The sequence below is a fragment of the Varroa destructor genome, unplaced genomic scaffold, assembly GCF_002443255.2.
Source record: "Varroa destructor unplaced genomic scaffold, Vdes_3.0 BEIS01000004.1, whole genome shotgun sequence".
In the NCBI taxonomy this organism is placed as follows: domain Eukaryota; kingdom Metazoa; phylum Arthropoda; class Arachnida; order Mesostigmata; family Varroidae; genus Varroa; species Varroa destructor.
Window position 1 is genome coordinate 21,908,455 of NW_019211457.1, and position 15,076 is coordinate 21,923,530.

At 39.4% G+C, this 15,076-nt stretch overlaps 1 protein-coding gene and 1 long non-coding RNA gene across 2 annotated transcripts; both read right to left on the reverse strand.

Annotated features, from left to right (window-relative positions):
* Positions 1-4,784: 4,784 nt before the first annotated feature.
* LOC111249330 (uncharacterized) lies at positions 4,785-14,904 on the reverse strand. Its single transcript, XR_015327175.1, has 3 exons — positions 14,247-14,904; positions 7,600-7,876; positions 4,785-7,193 (listed from the first exon to the last, which is right to left on the reverse strand). It is a non-coding gene; the product is annotated as an uncharacterized LOC111249330 (long non-coding RNA).
* LOC147755961 (ADP-ribosylation factor-like protein 4C) lies at positions 8,291-14,251 on the reverse strand. The gene has a single exon (XM_086988194.1). The coding sequence runs from the start codon at positions 13,799-13,801 to the stop codon at positions 13,208-13,210; it is 594 nt and encodes a 197-aa protein (XP_086844320.1). The 5' UTR covers positions 13,802-14,251; the 3' UTR covers positions 8,291-13,207.
* Positions 14,905-15,076: the final 172 nt, after the last annotated feature.

The following is a 15,076-nucleotide window of genomic DNA, read 5'->3' on the forward strand; positions in this document are numbered from 1 at the left end:
GAAGATTTTTAGTAGTTGTATGCACTCTGAAGGCTTGCTCCAGGAATTCGCCTAATTCGATCCAGCCGGAGAAGTTCTTTTACTGGAAGATAATCATTAGCGAAATACCAAATAATTTTCATAAGGCTATTTTAAGATCAAAAAGGGCTACTGCTGTTGTCAGTAAGAGCTTGACTGCTTTCTTAATTGTTGGGCTGCTATCAATGTTTTTATTGTTCCACTTGAGGCATACTCAACGAACAACACGCCAGTAGTTAAAAGAGTTACGTTTAAGCGAGTGAATGGCTTGACATATACAACCAAATCACAACGTGTCTTATGCAGCAAATCGATTGCTTCGTCGGAACTTTATAGTCCCATCGATCGAACGTTTTTCTTCAACGCCGTTTTATTGACGTATCTAAGGGTAGCTTGTGGAAGATGAAAGCTTCTTGCAAATATTAGAAAGCCATTTGCATAAAGCAAAACATCAACCTGAGTATGCCGGTTCTTCATAACACTGGGCGGATCATCAGGGAGTACAGAGAAAACTAGGAAGCTAAGATCGTCAACCTGAGTTGCATTAGAGATCTTGTGAAATGGCTCATGCTTTAAAAGACCATCGTCTACTGTAATCTAGTTCTTTTGAAGTAATTTTGGAAAACCAAATAGGACATTCGCTCAAATGGGTTTGAAATTCAGCCTTTGGTGCTATGCCAAATGCCGCTTTGAAATCCACAGATTCGCCGTAAAGAGTGTGTCCCAAGGACTTGGAATGGTCGGATATGCTTTGAGAGTACAGGGCAATCCGGAGGCGCCGGGCAATGGCCTCTAAAGCCATACTGCTCGTCCGAGATAGCTTTATGATTTTTCAGAAACTCAGAGAGCCAGGAACTCAGAAACGGAAGGTAAAGTTAGAAATTTAGGGCTATGGCTGTTTTAGCGGTATCGCTAACCTGAAAGCTTTCTAGGATCGCTCTTTTCTTTAAAAATCAAAATGAACAATATTCTGCGTCAGTCATTAGGCAACCGACCTTCTTGCAAGCAAGCATCAAAGAAAGCGGTCTAATGAATTTTATATGGTTGTTGCGGACCAAATCTGAACCAGCAAACTTGTTAGGGCGTAGTCTCATTACAGCAAGCAGCTACCCTGAAAAAACCTCAAAATTGCAAACAAGTAGATTGTAAAGTGCTTGAGTTTACTTATCGCATACAGCAACATACACAATGTCAAAGAACAAAATCGGCCTTTGCTAACATGCTGTAGACCTGCCCAAAATATAGATGCGTCTATATGGCTGGTGCTTGTGGTCTAAGGCAGTAGTCATTTCCCGACAGGCTTCCTCATCTTAAGGTCGAGGTAGGATATTGAACTTGTCGATGTGTACTCTTCGATGTTGACTTCTGTTAAAATTCAGAAGATCCAAAGTGCTGTCAAATATAACATATAATATAAAGTACATGAATGCTGTCAAAATTTTTAGGAAGCGCGTATTTATTTGTTTTAGCTGCATCACATGCTTGCGCATAAAGCCTCACACCTACGGGCAGATGAAACCTGAATTCGCTGCCTTCATTGAGAGGGTACTCATGTCTAAAAAATTCGGCATGAGATGGACAAAGATCGGTAGCAGTTACTAGTATGCGAAGTAGCTGTTTAATGTCGGAATTGATGAATCTTTACCACAGAACATCCAAATCTGGGTAAGAAATTACGTTCTTGCACTGTTTGGCTGATCTATTCGGAAGCTGGAATAATCAACTAGGAAGGTGAGCCTTGTGCCGTATACAAAGTTGTTCTTTTAACCATAATAAACGTGCACTCTATGAGAGGAAAACAAGTGTAGGAAGCGATTAGACAAAAGAAATTTCTGCAAATACTTCGATAGCGCTGCCTTTCAGATATACATGCAGAAATAGTCTTCTTTATATATTCATTTGCAGAACGTAAGCATATTTGAGTTTTTGGCCAACTCTAAAAGGCTAATTTTATTAAACATCTTTTTTGGGTCAAGATCGAATAGTTTCAGGAGAAGGTGCTCGTAAGGCCATCTGGAAGAGAATTCGACTCATCAAAGGCATTTATGCGTGGCGTAAAGGGTAGCCCTCCCCCGAACTTCTTCTATGATATGCAAGCATGGATAATTGTCATGTAGATACCATGAAATGTTCAAGCCAAGATGTAAACAAAGTTGTTTTGAAAAAAAACTCATGTATTACAAATTTGACAAACTGAATAACCTTCGTAATACCCTGACTAACCTACATTAGATCCCAAGCTCCTTAGTAGCGTTCGTAGTTGGTTACAAATATATGTTACAAACATATATATATATATATATATTTATTGCCAAGCACATGTTAGTCATTAATATGAGAATTACTTAAATAATACTGCACATTTATGAACAGATATAATCGCATAATTTCTATAGCGCCATTTTGAGACCCAGCCAGGGTTCTCTGCAAATTTTGTCATTCTCTTTTGACGTTTGTATTACTTAAAAGCGAATTCGTAGCCTTATGACTAGTTAAGTATGGTGCTACGCCTTTAATGCCTAGCAACAAAGGGCCTGGAAACCTTCCCTGGAGCGATATATCTGTTTTTGAATTATAGTACAAGGCATGCATACAGAGCAGTTTATGTGCACCAGCACATATCTAAGTTCGTTTCTTTCTTATATATATATATTTGCACACAAATTTCAAAACATTTTCACGCAGTGTTATTTTCATGTATTCCATTTAGTCAAAATTCAAAACTACTTTCTTCTTGGACTTAAGGTGATATTTATTAATAGAATCCTGAAACTGCATGGTCTGTGGATATGAATTCTAGATATAAAGCTTGGTTGCGCTATATCCTCGCTCCTGCATGTTGCCGAACAGATATTTTATTCTGGCCAGGAAACAGGAAAATGTATATATGTACATTATAAAATTTTAAAGTTGTATGATGTAGACCAGTATTTTAAAGATCGCAATAGAGTCTAAAAGCAGACAGTTCAGCGGAATGAAAGCGAACTTTCATACTGCTCCCGTCAAGTTACTAAGACCAACTTTAAACCAAAATTGGGTCTTTTATATCAAATTCGTAATTTGGCCGCAGACCTCTCAGATATAAAAGAAAGACTACACATTTAAGGCGAATCTTTGTAATTCTAGTAAATTGCAACATCTATTTCGCCACAAGCCGTGGAAAGAGACAATGTGCTTAGGTGGTAATTCTTTTAAAATATAAGATCTTCGACAGCACTGGCGTTGTATTTGGCGCGTAACATTGCATTATACAGTTGCCTTCCTGATAATAATTATTATTATCATATTTTTTTTATTTTTAATACATACTGTATATTTTTGCTCTTAGTATCGAAGCCAAACGGCTATCGCCATTGGACCTGCATAACAGCAGACGCCACTATACATTTAAAATATACGCTCAGTTTCTAATAAAAAATGTCCCAGCTCATGTATCAATTTATTCTTTTTTTGCACATAAAGTAGCCTAGATCAGCGCAATATTTGCAGCCTAGATCAACGCAAAAGAGATACCGAATAGACAACTCAAAAAACGATCTCATAAACGGACCCCAGAGTCCGACAAACACCACCAACGAAAGAAAGATTTTATTCGCGTTACACGTAGTTAAAAGTAAACTATAGTCCGATTTCAGGCGAACACCTCTGCATTTATCCTGTTAGAATTAATTTAAGATTCTGTGATACTAATTCCGCTAACTTGTGGCAACTGTCCTATTACAATAATCCTTTCTTCCTAATTCAGTCCATCCATTAGCGACATTTAACTCCTTGCAGTAACTCCTTTCCCTTATGGAAATACTCTAACAGTTCTCTTCCAGAGTACAGTTATTTTATCGGTCTGTTCTAATATTCGATTCGTGTAGCACCTAATCCTTAACGTTTGTAAACTATTGCTTTTTTCTAGATGAAATGCTTTTATAAAGGTCCAGGTGGGATCCTCCAGCCAGGTACGTAGTTATGCCCGTGATAGCGTAGTGAGTAATGTGTTTGCCTGCTAAACTCACGTGGTGGTTTAGACTCAAAACCAAGCGTAAACACACTTAGCTTCGTGTTAGACGCCAGGCACCTGAAATATTACCTAAAGGTTCAAGTACGTAAAACACGAAAAATAAATACAAGCCGTACACGCGGCGCCAGTCTGAGACTTTAACTAACCCAGACTCCATGCTCTTCTAACGTTCTTCCTGCTCTCCAGTTGGAAGAGTCTTATAATCTTAATACCCGATTACATTTATCCTTTTTTCCTATTTCAATTCATATGCTAAATCAAACCGCGTGTAAAACGTGAAAACTATAAATTTTCTCTTAAATTTAACGCTGGGCCCATTTTGTAGAACTTGAGATAACAAGCAGCTTTTCAGTACAACCTTTTGGAGCTTTCCCAACGATTGTTGGGCCAATGATCTTTGAAATAATCCTTCCACCTCTTAGAATACCTAATAGAATTTTAGCGACCTACCAAAATTAGCCCAATCTGAGGACTCTATAAGATTGATGTGAGTTGTACAAGCAGATAAACAGATAGACGCAGAGCTTTAGTAATATAAACATAGTGTATTAAAATAGCCAACGAGTTTCGCTCCATGCCTGTGTTGTCTTTCGGTTAGTCAATAAATGTGAACCCGTTGTAAAGTACAGATGAACGGAAACTAAAGATTTAGTATAGATGCGTAGTTAATTTGTAGCACAAATGCTATCCAACTTAAAGCGGGACTCATAACTACTTGCAGTTTTTACACCCTCTGTGCAAAACGCCGGATACGTCTGAGCTCAGCAGGTCATAACTTTATTCATATCTACAATAAAATCGACGATACCACAAAGAAGGCGCCTTCGTCGAGATGGCATGTGTGATGCTGGGCAACGCCGAACTTGGTTGCCAGTGGGTGAATTAGCACGTCTGTGTGGCATAAGGTGTGCATGGAGCAAGTCAATATTTTGAGTTTCGCGATCATCAGTTAGAATACTTTCGCATGGTCGGGGCCCTAGACGTGCTTCACAGCTACCTAACCTAACCATAGTTGAAGGTGAATCTATTGAGCGGGAACGTCGACGAGCATTTAAAATTGGGCTTTGTGAGTACTCATGGCGAGATATAACTGTAGAGAGATGTTCGCATCTTCGGGGACTAATTATGTAACCCCTGGCAGCAGCACGACTTGGTCTAGGAATGAGCTTCTGGCAATTGTTGTGGCTATTCGGTTAGGGTATAAATTGTGGACGACTACCGTGGTCCTATCGACGAATCGAAGATTAGATAGCTCAAGACCATCGAGAAACTTTGTTGTAAAATGGAATCGTGCGTGACGTGATTGAATGCGCGACATTAGGTGAGTGTCCTGGGAATCTCGTGACGCATGCCGCGTTATATTATTAGAATAAAATTAGACCATTATATTATTAGGAATTAATACACTTCTTGGCAGAGGACTTCATAAGATTTTCAAATAAGATAAACGTATGAGGTCAATGCAGTCTGCGATTAAACCATATTAAACGACTATATCTTCATGCAGTGAAATTTTGGCCTCACTAATTTCAAGAAAATCAGATTAAGCGACGTCAGACGCAGTAAGCCGCATATTGGTGGTAAACTTGCAAATGTGTAAGGTAGATTCGATTGTTTGACGGGTCAATGAGTCGTAGTTGTGGGGAGCCGTCCGAGCACAGAATAAAGATTTCGCCGAAAGGGGCAATAGTCAAGCATATTTTAGAAAACAACCGATGATTTCCTATATGATGACCTATTGTCTACTTATAAGACATTCATCTTAGATAATGGGCACCGTAAAGCACAACAGATCGGTGGTTTTCGATTCTTTTTCTATGCCGCTCACAGATTCTTCATGAACTGCAAACAGGATTTAAAATCGAGAGTGGACTATACGGCCGGTAACGGTTTATTTGGTTGAGAGAAACTTATAGAAGAGCACTTCTTTATAACGCCACTAAATGTACAATATTATTTTTTTCAATAGGGTCTAGCTTCAGCTCTCGTTTAAAGGGCACTACCGCCCTTTGACCATATTCCGCCCTAGTGATGTTGCTAATTATCCACTTTTCACTACCTTGTTACTATTTCTGAAAAGAAAGAATTGTCCTCCTTGAGTTTTAGAAAGCGTTCGGTTATGGTTTGGATGCTCCTGTATTTGCTGTAGTTTGTCATACGTGGGTTATAACCGAGTATTGTGAAAATTTCAACGTCTTCATAGTCAGAAGGTCGACCTGTGTATGCGTAGTCTTCGATGCCAAACGTACCGCTTCTACACCAAAGAAACCACTTTCTGACAGCGTAACCAGCTATGGTATTGAGTCTACGTATGCGTCCAGCTCATACTTAGCCTATTCCAAATAAAACTACAAACTCGATTTTAAATACACCTATTGAGTTTGTGAAAGCTGGCAGACAACCTTACAACTATAGTAAATAATCGCTTATTTCTATCATCCAATGTTGTTAGTGGCGCCAAAATGTAAACCGATTCGACGCGAACCTATGAGAAGACTTAATACTGTATATGTATCCTAAACATCATAGAAAAAGAATTAGGCTCATCAAAGAATTCCACTTGGTAAAGGTTACTGGCAATAAAATATCCATCATGCAGAATTTTAGCAATGCAGACATAAAATAAGTATTCTGCATAGGAAGGTAAAGGCAAAACTGCCAGAGTTTTAAAAACATAAGCGCATGGTTTATGTGGTAGCGGTGAAGAGGCGGGGTAAACACTTTAGTGCTCGGCTCTGCTGTTATACCAGAGCTTCAATTCTTTTATAATTAGGCCAATGTATTTAATTTTGTAGGTCATTTATGAGCTTAAGGAACCGTGGTGTATAGAAAGCTCTAGGAGCAGTCTTTGTAGCTACTGCTAATATAAGATGGAGTTAAGTATGCGCGAGCTTACGGACACTCATAAGTGAACATTAGAAATTTAGGCTGTGGGTGCTCTGGTAATTTATAGGTCTGGAATAACAGGAGATACATCAATCGAAGGTTGGCTTTTGAAGGGCATAGGTATTTAGGTAGTGTAGTAAAACTTGTAGATACAATTACTGTATTGTTGGTAATACCCCTGTGGTACACCAGGCGGCCGTATACGACAGCTACAAGTCCTTCCCTCTTCCGTTCTGGACTCACATGAACGTGCGATTTGGGTTAGCACCAGCGAATGCTGAAATTTTTAAGAACAAACACACCAGGCAATTACGAGTCAATATGCGCAGGCCTAGCACTAATTTTATAAGTTATAGTCGTGCCTAGGTTCAGCAGATCTCATAAGCTCAGCGTTTTTCAAATGATCAGAATTCTGCGAGCGGCTATTTGCACGATTTTCAGTTTAAACCATGTAACGGTCGCTTCTAGCGATAAATTCTAGTGGGGATTTTACTGCGATTGCTGCAATCATCACCTTTCGATATCCTGAATTGGCATAGTCTGCGAAAAACTGTCACGGTCACGGTTAAGGTTAGGTTTATGAATTCATCAACGACTTTTAACTATTCATTATTTAGACGAAATGAGCCCCTTGCAAGCCTTTTACTCCTTCTAAACTTCCATCCAGATCCATAGAAACCCACTTTTCCAACGATGTTACTGAGGGATGCAAGCGAGTGTTGCAGGTGAAATCCGCTCCTGTTATACATTTCGAGATTTTCAACGTATAGGTGTTCCTTTGAGCCAGTCGTGTCGTCTGTTGGATACTCCCTCACTTTGTGACATTATTGCCCCGAATAACCACGTCACTCCGCAGGATATCTTTTGACAGGTTTAACATTCTTGTTGGCACCCCGTGTTGTGCAAGCTTGGTCCGAAAGGTAAATGCGAAGTCAAGCATTACATTAAGATCCACAGACACTAAAAGAAAAGACAAACGATGATGGCTTAGAGTTTTCTCTGTTACCTCCATGAATATTTTGCCGGCTATCAGCAAAAGAGATGATGTGAGATGGCGAAATACAATAAATGGGCAATCTTTATTAATGATCTAAGAATATGTATTTCATTTTTGTTGTATAGAATCCTATATGAATACTCAACGATTTTACAACAATTTAAAATTTTCTGTCTATGAAATTAACAGACACACGAGAATGTTATTTTCTTTCGGTCATGCTGCACATCTTACTCACAGGTATTGAATCAGAAAACTTTTAATGTTGATTACGTTGTTTTTAGAAAAGTTTCTAAATAACGGTGCGCGAATTGTAAGATTGATAAAAATATGGCATTTTTGATAAACGCGCATACCTGAGTAAAAACTCATTTCAATATGTCGTCTTTAAATTGCTGTTACTTTATTATGTATGATAAATTTATTACTAATTTGCTTATTCTAAAGATTTTCTTTCATTTATAGTAACCTATTGTGAGATCATTTCCAATGACATTCTCAATTTCTTCGAATGGGCCACTTGTTTTTTTAAGTTACACTGTATTCTTTATATTGATCAAATCTGACTTCCGACACATGCTTAGTTATTAACCTTTTTACTATTTCTTTCTTAGCAGCCTTTCTATTTTAGTGCAAGTAGAAGATGCCAAATTCGAGCCAGTAAAGAGTCTTACATGATAGCTATACATTCTATATTACAGTAATATAGTATTATAAGACGTCAGTGTTGTTCTTGACCTCTCAAGGGATGATATACATGGCTGAAAAAATTTGAATTTTCTTACATACAGAATAGGATTTTCTTATCGAATAATACATCATCTCTCAAAGCCTCCATTGGTATTCAATCAATACAATTACGAGCAACAACCTCTTAATATTACATTATTATTATCATTATTACTACATTATCTATGAAAAATATTGTTAATATTGGCACTCTCAGGCAGACAAAGATATACAATTATCTGTAATATGATTTATTATTAATAAAGAGTGCTATAAATAATCACCGCCTGCCCGAACTGCACAGTATTTAAACAGAAGAAAGGAGGATAAAAGTAGGCTTATGGTTTTGAAACAGAAAGGTCTAAAGTAAGCAATAGACTTTCGGTTGTAGCACAGACAGTAAGGAAACTGGTTGTTCACACACAAAAAAATATAAGCAGGTAACGATTATTAAAATGTATTTATTATTCTACAATGATGGCCTCATAACACGCACAGCCACGTAAATATTCAAATATGGTCCACCAATGGCACTAAGTTCCATTATTGACCCGTTAGTTTGCCTAAATATGTTTTAATTTTATTGAATACAGTTTAAGCTTTTGTATGTAGCAATCATAGTTGACGTTTTAATCTTTTGTAGTATAGAAGTTAACACATACAGCTAAGCAAAAATATTTATTACAGAACATCTTGCGTATTTCATCAACCATTGCACTAGGACGGAGGAAGAGAATTGAAAAAGTATATATTTGTTTAAACCAGATACCGTAGCGTGTTATTCATCTATCAAAGCGTGTATCTCTCGCATTTGGTAGATACGTTAATTATACTAAGGAACTATTTTTATCTTACACGAACGGTGTATGAACATTTACGCATTTATTACTCTGAAGCCATTGTTTGTAGAATAACTAACAAATAATATTAATCGTTATCTCTATATACTTTTGTATATGAATGACCATCTACGTATTTATTTTCAACCTCTGCTTTAACAGGTAAGCTATTTTTGCCTCCCACCCCGAGTATGGCTATGTCATTGTTGTTGTGGCACTTTCCTACTTCTCCTCCGAACGACTACTTTACGGAAATGATAATATCCACATAGGCAACCTTGTTGTTGTAGCGTACTGTCAAGACTTGGTGTAAGCTGCAAGACTTTTTTGCGTACAAGAGTGAAAAAGTTGGCTGGAAAATTCACCAGAAAGCTTTTCATTCTAAAAGCTTAAACATCTGTTCCTTTTAATTTAAGTTAATCATTCTCAAAGTGTAAGCAATATTCTGCAATGCCTCCCTGTGTGTTTTGATATTGCTTACATATGAAGTAGTTGGGGAGCATTTCACACTGCCACGAGTATTACACTCTAATAGACTGCTGTACAAAGAGGCAACATCAAGCATTGCGAATGGGTGGTTATTACTGAACCATTATCTGTTTTGAGTCAGCATTAACTTGCCAAGGCCGTTAATCCTTGAGGTACGTTTCTCAGACTTTGTTAGAGCCCGTACGAACGACTAGATGACGCTAAGGTAATATATACGTACTGGACAATATTGCTCAGCTATTCGCCAAGACGTTATTATTCACAGCCACATTTCATCGTACAAGTTCTTTTTCTATTAAAGAAACTGACTGAAAGTCAGCATTGAGTTGCATTATTTCTTTGTCCCTTGCTAGTTTTAAATGCTTTGTTTCTAACGGCGTACTAAGTCTACAGGTTTTCTTCATAAGCTTTGTTTGATGGATCTTGATTACATATTAATTCTAATGTGTTTTTAATAAATTTTAACATATAGGGCAAGTTGAACAAGCGTAATTACAGTAATTTTCCGATTCAATTAATATTGCGTAATCTTTAGAAGCAATAACATTGCGTTTTTACTTTGGAGCTGTTTTACTACTGGTACGCAGTGCTAAACTACAATAAACCCTTACTTGAGCCAGTGGTATACTTAGATTGTTAGAACAGCGTTGCAAAGCTATCGTTCAAGGTTTTTGTTGATGGCTGTCAATTTCTCACGTAGTTAGACCTACATTGTTACAAAAAAGCTGATCACATTTGAAAAGTGAAGTTTTTACGACGCTTGGATACACTTCACACATAACTTGCGTTCATGAGAGCTCGAAAAGGAAAATTTTTATGACTTCTTTAGGACTGTTAATTTGGGACGACGTGGGAGACCTTTACACCGACTTCTAAAATTTATAGATAAACATAAATGAATTTTGAAGAATGTCTCCGAATATTTGTACGATGCTAGCAACTTGGGTCGTGCGGCTAATGAAATCAAATAAAGCAGAATTTATTGGCAAGGATGGCGACGCTTGGCGCAATTTACCCTTTGTACTGCCCCTTCAGTTTTTGGAAATAAAGATCTGGAACTACAGTCTTAAAGTTACTTACGGCCGCAAAAGACATTTATTACCATTAATAAAATAAACTTTTCAGTAACTGGTGCATTTGTTTTGAAAGTGATACATCCCCGTATTTTGCGGTTACACCATTTGTGACAGTGATACAACAGATCATCTCTTTTCGAAAACATTCCCAAAAGTAGTGACATATTGCAGCTGCAGCTCTGCATTATATCGCATTACTGTTGTATAGAAAATCAGTAAAGCAAGCTCTATTATAGCTACTGTTTCGAATGCCTTTTCTTGCTAAAGCAAATATAAAACCGTCTTCGGTACCTTTCGACTGTGGCGAGCTAATAATTTACAAAATATTGCTTCTATTATTTATGTCTATTAAAAGCACGCAATGCAGTTGGAGCTTGTGGAATCCCTGCATCGAGCGAGCATAAAATTTATAATTTCTATATAACATAAGACAGCCGTTTTTTTTTTTATCTTCATTAGCAAGTAGAGCAGAGTGGCAGTACCATAGGTATACTGAGTTATATAACGCACAAACTGTACTGTCAGTAGGTCGTACACCACGGACCCGTACAATCGCAAAAATCGTCGTTTTGTACAAAACAACTTCATCGACGTTATATTTCTAAAAAGAGTCGAGCTTACGGCTGTCTCAGCGACACCAGACAACAAGGAAGCCACACTTTGGCGATGGTGAAAGGTCTGACATTTGCCCGATGCTAGCGGTGACCCACCGTAACGAAAGCATTACGCCAAGGCAGTTAAGTGTTGCTTGACAATTTGGCGCTTGCTACGGACTGCTCTTGTAGCAGTAACCGCCAGCGTCAACGACGACGTGACACACATTGCGCATAGCCCGCGAGTGAATGACATGTTTCGTTGTACTGCGTTTGCTGTTTGTTAGGTGGTCTGCGCAACAGCTTTTCAACGTCCGGAGCCGCTTGCTCCTGGCTGGCCGACTTCTCTATAGCAACTTCTCTGCAACAGCCGTTCGGACTCTGGCACCAGCGGTATCATCATGAGCTTCAACATCGGTCGCCTGGTCGGTCGACGCGAAGCTATCGCTGGGTCGGCAAGCAACCGTCTTTCTATTCGACTGTTGCCTAGGAAAGGAAGAACTCGACAAAACCAGTCGGGTCGGCTGCTGGCGCAAGCCCTCCAGTGTTCGCTTGCCTGTCACAACAAGAAAAACCGACCGTTCTGCTATTGCTGTTGTCCATTCGTTCGCATTCATAGTCTACTGCTTCGTTCGTATCTTCAGCCGGATAGTCTTGTTTCACTTCTTTGGCCGGTTATTCGCCCCTTGCTCCTTGTCGGCGGTCTGGATATTGCCTTGGGCTACTGGTGCCTCATGACGCCTATCGAACAGATCGAGGACTGTACGTTTACTTGAGGTGAATGTTATATAGTTGGGTATCTACGTCGCAATAGTTGGTGTAGCTACTGACTAATGGGAACGACGAGGAAACTAGCGTAGCATAACAGAACTACAAGGGGCACTTAATCTGCAAGCACTACACTTTGAGCTATGATACACTAACGGATACACATTCACAATTTAATTTGATTGGGGGCCGAGTATTATATTATATAAAACGGTCAAAAGAATTATCACAGGTACAGCGTAGTGGAGCGAAATATATGGGCAATTCATATATACATCGAATGCCCACACAGCAGGACGAGAGTGGCAAAACGCTCATCAACGAATTCCATTCCATTCGTCAATCAATCAAAGCAGAGACGAATAATGCTGCTGGCGGCGTTTTCGCAGCACTATACTATTTCTACTTCGTGTATCCTGCATCACGTTTTCTTGCACTATTTTAATTTCTGCTTGTGGAACAGGTAACGTTGAATGACAAATTTGCGTTTTACTTAATATTTCTCTACTCTGATTAGGATATTTCCGGAAGGACTTGGTCTGGGTGCCCATCGCATCCTCACTGTGATCACTATTGGTAGTGCTACTTTTATGGGAGGGAGTGCAGGGAGCAAAGACGTCGAGACTTCGGGACCTAGAACTGCTGTCGTCTCCAGACTGGGTTGAGACAATCCAGTTTCGGGTATTACCAGCACCAAATTTTGCAGTTTCCAAGGGCCTGCTATTTGAAACATATTCCGGAGTTCTAACGAAGCTGGCGGGCGCAGACGAAGGTCCCGCTTGAGCGTCCGCCAGATTGCCTCATCTACTTTTTTGTGCCTTTTTTTGTTGCTTGGCCAATTTTTTCCTCTTGAGAATCATCTCGTACAAGTGCTCGAGACCGTCATCAAGGCCGTCGCCTATGATAGCACATGCTGGCTGCACATGATAGAGAGCATTAAGTTCGGACAAACTTAAGGCTTTCTCTATGTCGGCTGGGTCTCTCGCTCCTGGCAGATCTTGTTTGTTTGCTAAAACGAGCACTGGTACAGAAGGGTTTTCTCGCGATATACGCGTTAATTCGATCTTAGCTTCCTCCATACGCTCACAGTCGACCGAATCGAGGACAAATACGATACCATCTGTGCATCGTGTATATGATTTCCACAGAGGTCGAAGCTTATCCTGTCCGCCGACGTCCCATATAAGAAACGACGTTCCCTTGGCTTTACCAGACGTGGCTTTAATTTTCTCACAATTAAAACCAATTGTTGGGACTGTAGACAAATACTGGTCAAATTTGAGTCGATAGAGCACTGTAGTCTTGCCGGCTGAATCTAGTCCAAGCATGACGACATGAAGGGATGACTGCGTCGGAAGTGAGTCTGCAATACCTTTGCCAACGCTTCCACCCATTGCGCTATCTTTCGCAACACTGATAAATTGCCGATCTGACTGCAACAAACCGCCGTAGGCAACGAAAGTGTTATTTTTCAGATGCTTTTAGTTTCGGCTGCAACTTTCATTATCAGTGGTATTAATTGGCACATAACACACCATGACGATCACTCAGTCAGTATAGGAACAACACCACAAGACGACAGTTTACGCTGTTAAAAAAGTCTTCCATTCGTACGGCGTGGATTATCACTTCTAAAAAATATCGATTCAGTCATGGAATAAAGACCTCAAAAGCATAAGCTGTATGCTACACCCAACTCTTTGTAGTTCATATCTGGTTGTCACATAGTAGTCTTCATCCAATCTAGTGTAACAAGCCCGACTAGCGTTGCTTGCATTTTCATTTGTACCTTTTTATGAACTAGCGGCTTTCAGGCCTTCGATCATGAATTTTGCGTACCGTTAAGGGTATTCTGGTTCGATCCTCATTAAAAGAATCTTGATGACTAGAACGGGCCATCGTAGCTACTATATATTACCCTATTGGTGACAGTCAGAGTGTTTTACTATTGATATTGCAGCACATTGCAATACGATTTACGATTGCCCTTCGCCCTTTGAAATGCAAGTGAAGTAGCATAAAGAATACACTGATTCGGTGAATATAGCCGGTGCTTCTTTTTCCATTTTTTAGGCGGTAACCAGAATAGGAAATAAGAAAGGAATAGATCTGGTTCTTGAGTGATTTTATCTCATCTCGAACACGACGGGAATATCCAATTTCGAGTGTGGTCAGTACGAAACTGTGGTGGTAGCTTCCCTTGTAACTTAATTAATCAGGCAAAAATTGCAGCTGAAAAAGATGGGTGCAGCCCGCAGTACTCGAATCACTTCTTAGGTTGACGCTACTGGGTTTGTAGTCGGGCTTAGTGCTACGATATACGGCCTTTTGTAGCCTTTACACCGTTATACGTTAACAACGAACTCACACAAAACCGTCAACGATCTAACCATTTAAGTCACACACTACCCCACACATGCATCACATGTACTATGGGAGCGGCGTGAAGCGAAAGGTTCCCGTCCACCGCTAGCCCTGATCTTCTCTTTCCACAAAATGGCAGAACGATTTTCCCTCTCCAGTCAAAGATGGCGAGCCAGTATGCCAAAGAGCACTAACCTCACCCATGTCTCACAGACACTTGCAATATTTGAACTTGTGCGTCGAATTCCTGTATAGTTAAGAAACGAAAAAATCAGCTGATGTAAAATATTTCACATTAGTCTTCA

Bases quoted from the DNA above. Each gene is read 5' to 3' on its own strand.
- LOC147755961 (XM_086988194.1), bottom strand. From the start codon at position 13,801: ATGGGTGGAAGCGTTGGCAAAGGTATTGCAGACTCACTTCCGACGCAG.